The following is a 9,577-nucleotide window of genomic DNA, read 5'->3' on the forward strand; positions in this document are numbered from 1 at the left end:
CCAGGCAATGGCTGCTGATAACTCAGCAGGTAGACGTATAACCCCCCCCCCCCTCCATCCGTACCTCACAACGATGGTGAGGCTGCAGCGACCAAAGGAACTAACGAGTTTGAGCGGGACTCGAACCACAGTCTGGTGTCACCAGGCAAGGTTGCTACCAACAGGCCACCACAACCCAACCTTATTTAGTAAGAGATAGTGTTTTACTTTTACATTTTTCTATCCATATATCATTCTTTTGCTTTACGACTAAAACATGAGCTCCGACACAACCAACGAAAAAATGTAGACAATCTCTCTCTCTCTCTCTCTCTCTCTCTCTCTCTCTCTCTCTCTCTCTCTCTCTCTCTCTCTCTCTCTCTCATTAAAGTATTTTTTGATAAGTTGTGGATATGGTTGGTCGTTTTTGGAATGTTTTTGATAATGAATAGAAATGTATGGAATATAAAGCTATTAGTTCACCAAACATTCATTTGGGCTCCACAAAGCACTAGAAGAGCTGGAAGACCCAGGCCTACATGGCTGAGGATTATGAAGCTTGTAGTAGATGATGATGAATGGAGAAGTATTGAATTATTAGCTAAGATAGAGACGACTGGCGAAGTCTAACTTGAGGCCCTTTTGCGTCAATAGGCGTAGGAGATGATATATATATATATATATATATATATATATATATATATATATATATATATATATATATATATATATATATATATATATATATATATAAAATACACACACAGTATGTATAAATGGAAGATCAGGCCTACATAGCTGAAGACTGAAGCGTGAAGTAGGAGGTGATGAATGGAGAAGTATTGATTTAAAAGCTCAAGATAGAGACGACTGGCGAAATCTAACTGACCGAGCCCTTTGCGACAATAGGCGTAGGAGATGATGATGATGATCAAGCTAATATTTTTAATATCATTATCATCATTATTTTCTTACATCATATGTTTTATTCTTGGCATCCTTTATCTATTTATTCTTGTTTGATATCATTGTGAACCTTTTTCCCACGGGTTAAACCTTACCACTTTCTACAATGAAGAAAACTTGTCTTCGTAACGCGTTTTTTGTTACATTTTGCGCAAATACTGCGTACAAGCGGAACTGCGCACCCACGTAGCGTGGGAGAACACAAATGGCTAATAGGATGCGCAAATACTGCGTATACAAGCGGAACTGCGCGCCCATTACGTATCGTGGGAGAACACAACTGGCTAACAGGATGCGCAAATACTGCGTATACAAGCGGAACTGCGCGCCCATTACGTATCGTGGGAGAACACAAACGGCCAAGAGGATGCGCAAATACTGCGTATACAAGCGCGCCCATTACGTATCGTGGGAGAACACAAACGGCCAAGAGGATGCGCAAATACTGCGTATACAAGCGGAACTGCGCGCCCATTACGTATCGTGGGAGAACACAAACGGCTAACAGGATGCGCAAATACTGCGTATACAAGCGGAACTGCGCGCCCATTACGTATCGTGGGAGAACACAAACGGCTAACAGGATGCGCAAATACTGCGTATACAAGCGGAACTGCGCGCCCATTACGTATCGTGGGAGAACACAAACGGCCAAGAGGATGCGCAAATACTGCGTATACAAGCGGAACTGCGCGCCCATTACGTATCGTGGGAGAACACAAACGGCCAAGAGGATGCGCAAATACTGCGTATACAAGCGGAACTGCGCGCCCATTACGTATCGTGGGAGAACACAAACGGCCAAGAGGATGCGCAAATACTGCGTATACAAGCGGAACTGCGCGCCCATTACGTATCGTGGGAGAACACAAACGGCTAACAGGATGCGCAAATACTGCGTATACAAGCGGAACTGCGCGCCCATTACGTATCGTGGGAGAACACAAACGGCCAAGAGGATGCGCAAATACTGCGTATACAAGCGGAACTGCGCGCCCATTACGTATCGTGGGAGAACACAAACGGCTAACAGGATGCGCAAATACTGCGTATACAAGCGGAACTGCGCGCCCATTACGTATCGTGGGAGAACACAAACGGCCAAGAGGATGCGCAAATACTGCGTATACAAGCGGAACTGCGCGCCCATTACGTATCGTGGGAGAACACAAACGGCCAAGAGGATGCGCAAATACTGCGTATACAAGCGGAACTGCGCGCCCATTACGTATCGTGGGAGAACACAAACGGCCAAGAGGATGCGCAAATACTGCGTATACAAGCGGAACTGCGCGCCCATTACGTATCGTGGGAGAACACAAACGGCTAACAGGATGCGCAAATACTGCGTATACAAGCGGAACTGCGCGCCCATTACGTATCGTGGGAGAACACAAACGGCCAAGAGGATGCGCAAATACTGCGTATACAAGCGGAACTGCGCGCCCATTACGTATCGTGGGAGAACACAAACGGCCAAGAGGATGCGCAAATACTGCGTATACAAGCGGAACTGCGCGCCCATTACGTATCGTGGGAGAACACAAACGGCCAAGAGGATGCGCAAATACTGCGTATACAAGCGGAACTGCGCGCCCATTACGTATCGTGGGAGAACACAAACGGCCAAGAGGATGCGCAAATACTGCGTATACAAGCGGAACTGCGCGCCCATTACGTATCGTGGGAGAACACAAACGGCCAAGAGGATGCGCAAATACTGCGTATACAAGCGGAACTGCGCGCCCATTACGTATCGTGGGAGAACACAAATGGCTAACAGGATGCGCAAATACTGCGTATACAAGCGGAACTGCGCGCCCATTACGTAGCGTGGGAGAACACAAACGGCCAAGAGGATGCGCAAATACTGCGTACAAGCGGAACTGCGCGCCCATTACGTAGCGTGGGAGAACACAAACGGCCAAGAGGATGCGCAAATACTGCGTACAAGCGGAACTGCGCACCCATTACGTAGCGTGGGAGACCACAAACGGCCAAGAGGATGCGCAAATACTGCGTACAAGCGGAACTGCGCACCCATTACGTATCGTAGGAGAACACAAATGGCTAATAGGATGCGCAAATACTGCGTACAAGCGGAACTGCGCACCCATTACTTATCGTAGGAGAACACAAATGGCTAATAGGAAAGGGCACCCCGTCATCTGCATAGGAATAATATTGCAATGGGAATCTGAGTAAGGGAAGTCAGTGTTATTGCTCGAGAGATATCTATGCAGTGACTTTGCATTTGCATTTGCTCGTCCATTATAGATGTTGCCTGTGATTTTGCATATGCTGTCAGTAGGGTATTTATGTTTCTACTGATTAATCGCCAGCTGTATTTTAAATTTTGTACTCGTTAATCATGTGTTTTATTTTAAAGTTTATACTCATTAATCATGTGTTGTATTTTAAGGTTTATGCTCTTAAATCATGTGTTGTATTTTAAAGTATATACTCATTAATCATGTGTTGTATTTTAAAGTTTACGCTCTTAAATCATGTGTTGTATTTTAAAGTATATACTCATTAATCATGTGTTGTATTTTAAAGTTTATGCTCTTAAATCATATGTTGTATTTTAAAGTTTATTCTTATTAATCATGTGTTGTATTTTAAAGTTTATCCTCTTAAATCATGTGCTGTATTTTAAAGTTTATTCTTTTTAATCATGTGTTGTATTTTAAAGTTTGTACGCATCATGTGTTGTATTTTGTAGTTTATGCTCATTAATCATATGTTGTATTTTAAAGTTTATACTCATAAATCATTAGCTCAGTTTCAAAGTTTATAGTGTATACTCATTAATCATCGGTCGTATTTTAAAGTTTATACTAATTAATCATTAGTTGTATTTAAAAAATTTTACTAATTGATAATTTTTTTATACTCATTACTCGTCAGTTGTATTCTAAAGTTTATTCTCATTAATCATCTGTTGTATTTTTATGGCTCTACTTAATCCTTTTTTGCCTTTGATATTTATAATGCTTAATTTTATTCGGCATTTAAAGGTTTTTATGATTGATCCTCTATTGCAATTTAAGGTTTCTATTTATAAATCCTCTACAGCGCTTTTATTCCTCCTCACCCATCCTCTATAACAATTATATGCCGCCACTCCTCCTCTATCCTCATTAGCCTCTATTCGTTGCTCCCCATTTGTCCTCCACGTCAATGACCATAGTTAATGGAACGCCATTCTATTGCAATCAATAAATCAATCAGCCCTTTGACCTTTTGACCTTTTACGGCCTTGCTTTGTGGCGACGCCTGTTTATTTCATTCTTGGAGTCGGTTTCTTCTTCCGTGGTTAGGTTAGGATTCATAGCCAGAGAGAATGATCTCTCTCTCTCTCTCTCTCTCTCTCTCTCTCTCTCTCTCTCTCTCTCTCTCTCTCTCTCTCTCTCTCTCTCTCTCTCTCTCATATATATATATATATATATATATATATATATATATATATATATATATATATATATATATATATATATATATATGTATATGAAACAAAATTCCTGACCTACTTACAATCATCTCCAATAATTTGCACCTTACACTAATCTTTTTAAATCTCTATTGCGAGATCCAGCAAGCAATTGTCAATATTTACAATGTTTACAATGCTTCCAGAAAATTATCTCTCTCTCTCTCTCTCTCTCTCTATATATATATATATATATATATATATATATATATATATATATATATATATATATATAGAGAGAGAGAGAGAGAGAGAGAGAGAGAGAGAGAGAGAGAGAGAGAGAGAGAGAGAGAGTTCGTAAAACAAGCAGGGAAAGGAAGAGAAGGCGATGGATTGACGAATTAAGAAAGTTTGCGGGCTTGGACTGGCACAGAAAGACCACAAACAGACGCAGGTTGAGGGACATGTCTGAGGTCTTTGTTCTGCAGTCGACTAGTAATGGCTGAGAATGGTGAAGAAAATTAATATTCTTTTTTAACCAGGTCAAGTGGATAATATTCATAATGGAATTTAATTTAATGTATATTTCCGACTTTGCACCACTGTTTCCAGCACTGTAAAACTCTCATAACGCATTTTGATTTTCCCATCTATCTAAATATAACTGGACCGTGAACTTTGCTTTAGTATCCCCTCGTAGCGAAAAAATATTGTATCCGTTTTCTGTAATATTCCTATGAATATTCATTACAGCCTTTTCCTCCTCCCTCCCCCCCTCCATATCCCTTACCCTCCTTATTGTCCAGTATTCAAAATATTCTATTGCCGAGACTGCCATTCCAGCGAGTATTGCGCCAAAAATCTACGTGTATTATTAAAGCAGTTTTTCATCTGATAGAAGCCTGGCATGCTATTTTGAACGGGAAGAAACTGGGGTAATTTGCAGAGCAGCCTTCTACCACCCAGACAATAATGGTACTCTGATCGTCGTCTAATTGCTCATTACTTGTCTTGTAGTTTATTTATTTCCTTATTTCCTTTAATCGCTGGGCAATATTTCTCTGTTGGAACCCTTGGGTTTATAGCGTCTTGATTTTCCATCTAGGGCTGTAGCATTATTATTATTATTATTATTATTATTATTATTATTATTATTATTATTATTATTATTATTAATTATTTATTATTATTATTATTGTTGTTGTTGTTGTTGTTTATATTATTATTAATTATTAATATTATTATTATTATTATTATTATTATTATTATTGTTGTTGTTGTTGTTGTAGTTGTTGTTGTTTTTGTTGTGGTTGTTGTTGTTGTTTTATTATTATTATTAATGATAATGATTATTTTTTTATATATTTATTATTATTGTTGTTATTATTATTATTATTATTATTATTATTATTATTATGTTTCTCCTGTTGCCTACTAAAGTATTGATATGTCAAGTTCAGAATAACTATTTTATTATAGCTAAACAAATTGAGGAATAAGGCAGTTTGCTTCTCGGTGTTTCCTTTGCTTCAGGTTAGGAAATATGGTTTCAAACCTTTCTTTATGTAAGTGCTCAAATATTTTTTTTACTACAAAGAGGAGAATTAGCAGTTAACGACTAATATTCAAAATACAGAATGTTGAAAGAATTAATAAAATCCCCTGGTTAGTTTAATTACCAAAATTCTTAAGACTTTCTGAATAAGCCACTTTTTATACAATTGAAGGACATGACCGGTCGGATATGTTTCTCGAAAGTAAATTTGCAATCGTGAATCACAACCTGAATAGATGCGTCTTGTTGTGTTGGGGTATTAAAGCCAACACTTGTTGTTGGCACGGGCCTTTCCCTTGGTTGGCCCGTAGCTGATGCGTCTTACATAGTCAAAGAGATCTAGATGTTCAGGAAACCCTGCTCTTGACCTACTTAAAATCATACTTACAGTTTTTAGTGTTAAACTTCATCCTCAATAATTTACACCTTGCACTAATCTTTTAAAATCTCTATGAGAGATCAGCAAGCAATGGCCAACATTCAGGGCATGAAATGTATGCTGAGAGAGTACCTTCATCTGCATATGCAACTAGCTTGTTTTCCATGCCAAACCACACTTATTCGTATATAGCAGGTAAAGTAATGGGGGTGGTAACACTACCCCTTTTACCCCCAGGCTCTTTGGAAATTTCCAACCCTTAACCCCCAAGGGGTTATTTTTTCCCCAGCACATTTTGCAGCATATTTTCTTTAAATTGCTCTAACAGCCTTAATTTTTGTCGTAGAGAGGTCAGGTTGGTCTCATTCTCTTGGAAAATGCCTGAATTTTCTTAAAAAATTATCAAAAATATGAAAAAATAAATTTTTATAGCATTTTTTTGCATGCACGTACCGGTACGTCCATGGGGGTAAAGGGATGGCTTTTGTGAAACGTACCAGTACGTCCTTTGGGGGTAAAAGGGGTACTACCTTGGGGAACGCCAGATGTTACTTTCTTAGTATATAGTCATCTTTGTAATCTATTACTCAAGAATTCAATAGTGATGCCAAGAAAAGACCCAACTACTCCCATCTGTTTACGTTTGAAAACAAGAGCTTCATGAATAGCATGGCCAAAAAAATGCACTAAAATCAAAGGATTTCTGTGCAGCATTGGAAATTGCAAGAAAGCCATCACATACTCTTAAGACCTTTACGAAAGACTAGCTGCTTATTGGGTAACAGATGATTACCTTCATTATAACTATTTCGGTATTTTGCCAAGAGTAATTAAAAAACATTTGATATATATGAAGTTATGGAAATTTGGCGGTAATCATGAGCTACCACACATAATTACCTAGTGGGGTGACAACCAATTTTCCAACTTTTCCACAAACATTTATCTAATGGAGAAGCGCTACCAGTTTTTTAACAAGTGCAAAAATAACCTCTTCTTGCTAACTTTTGAAAAATAGCAAACAATTTTGGCGCTAAGAAATCAGCGGTCTTTATTTAAAAAAAGAAAAATACTATTTGAGTCTACACCTCAAGCATCAAGGTTCATCGAGAGAGTTTTAATTTTACCGGGCTAAAAGGCTAAACTAGTTAATTTAGCTTGAAGAAACGAGGAATGAGGAAGATAAATGATCTCATCACTCTGCTTACAGTCAAACACATGGTTCCCAAAATGGTTCCCCAATTTTTAAAAAAGGCCAAATTTGAGGCTTTTTGGCATGGAAAAATGCCAATCTGGCAACCTTGCGTCTATGTACGTTTAAGGCTCTACATCAAACAAATTAATTGAGAATTTTGGTTAGTATTTCTTGCATTACCATTCAAATTATAATATCCTTTTTGTCTTGAATGTTAGTCTATTACTTAGAGAAATCTATGTAAAAGTGATTCTATTTTTAAATTCTGGACAAATCTCTAGAAAAATGAATTTATTTTTAAAATCTGGACTGATTATTTTTCTTACGAAAATCACAGAAAAAGATCTATGTCCAAAAATACTGGAAAGCGTGTTTAAGCAAAGGACGAACTGTTAAGGTTACACCAAAGAATGCAGATTTTAGTGTAGCCCAACATTTATGTTCCTGGGATGTACCAGAAGTGGTTTTTAATGATGGTCAAATCGTATTCCTTTGCAGTTAAAGGATAAATTCTCTTGAGCAGCAACTCTTGAGTATACGATGTTAGAAATTTGCCATAATAAGGGTAAAAATACTGGCATTTACCGTTTTGAAAACGGATGTATTGGCGTAAAGGAGTGATATTACAGTCACCAACCCGTAATAGATAACAACAAAGTAGGGCAAAAATTACGGTCGCCTGTATTTTACTGAAATACGGCTGAGAACAGTATATTTTTACTTAAAATTTCCGATTAGGCTTTTTTTTTTTTTTTTTTTTTTTAAGTGTACCAAAAAGGGTTTTTATTTATGGTTGAACTTTACTCCTTTTCAGTTAAAACCATAAACTATCTTAGCACCAACTCTTCAACTCGGTATACTTATTCCAAGTCGTATCTGATCTATTACTTTCCTGTCTCTCCAAATACGTTTACAAAAATTGAACCAGGTTATGCCCTGGGGTCCAGTAATTTAACACACGAGAAAAAATATGCCTACCAACAACCATATTCTCATTCAAGAGAACAACACTGGTTCAGCACCTGTATGAAGTTTGACATGTTCAAATGCAAATATGAGAATTATTTGAGCATTTGAATTTCAATGACCGCTTTACAAAGCAGTTACCTAATGAGTATCTTTGCTGGATCAGTGTAACTTCAATGTCCAAACTTAGTGTGGATGATTTTTTCGTTTGTAAAGTTAGTGGAGACTAGAGATCAGTTTCCTAGGTTATCTGTCATTTATCGTATCGTTTTTTTTTATCCTTCTTATAGTTTATTCGGCTCTTCGAATCTTTTCCGGCCTGAAATACTTTCCCATTGGGCGTTTAGCATCTTAATTTCCCAAAATAGGGTTGTAGCTTGGCTTGTTATGCAATTAAGATAGCATCTACGCTGAATATTTCGCTGTGGGGACATTGTTAACAGATTTGAAAACCTTACGCACGCACATTCAGTATTTGAAAAAAAAAAAAAAAATGAATTTATTCTGATGTCACAATCATCCAAAAGTGTTAATTAGACGGAAAAGCATAAAAAAGTAATCATTTAGATACAAACCAACAGAAAGGATCATATTGTGAGTATCCATTAATCGTATACGTGCAAACACTAGATCCGGAATAAAGTTATCTCTAACATTATTATGATTTACTCGGCTTTAGTTAAACTAGTTCCCGGAAATAAAGTTAGATTGAAATAATTGATATGGATGCCAATTGATTCATCTGGGAATTAGGAATGATAAACCATAAGGTTTAACGCAATATGTATAAAAGATGAATGAGAATAAATGTATTTTTCGAGGTGTGAAAATACTTTGTATTACCCGAGAAATAATTGTACTTTCATAATTCTCTTACGCTTAATAGTTTGATATGAGAAAGCTGATTTGTTGTAAACAATTATTGAGTGAAGTAGTAGAAAATGTCAAATACCGGATAATAAGAGATTTTTTTCATTGGAAAGAGAGAGAGAGAGAGAGAGAGAGAGAGAGAGAGAGAGAGAGAGAGAGAGAGAGAGAGAGAGAGAGAGAGAGAGAGAGAGGGGAGTTCTGGAGACTTTGATGTAACGATCTGTGAAGGATTTT

At 37.6% G+C, this 9,577-nt stretch overlaps 1 protein-coding gene across 1 annotated transcript in view; it reads left to right on the forward strand.

Annotated features, from left to right (window-relative positions):
- The first annotated feature begins 2,804 nt into the window (after positions 1-2,804).
- The window catches only part of LOC137657236 (basic salivary proline-rich protein 2-like), an 88,970-nt gene continuing 82,197 nt past the window's right edge, over positions 2,805-9,577 (forward strand). Inside the window, exon 1 of the mRNA XM_068391576.1 lies at positions 2,805-3,070. Within this exon, the coding sequence (XP_068247677.1) occupies positions 2,805-3,070 (266 nt within the window). The remainder of the gene's footprint in view (positions 3,071-9,577) is intronic.

The sequence above is a fragment of the Palaemon carinicauda genome, chromosome 18 (assembly GCF_036898095.1).
Source record: "Palaemon carinicauda isolate YSFRI2023 chromosome 18, ASM3689809v2, whole genome shotgun sequence".
NCBI classification, from domain to species: domain Eukaryota; kingdom Metazoa; phylum Arthropoda; class Malacostraca; order Decapoda; family Palaemonidae; genus Palaemon; species Palaemon carinicauda.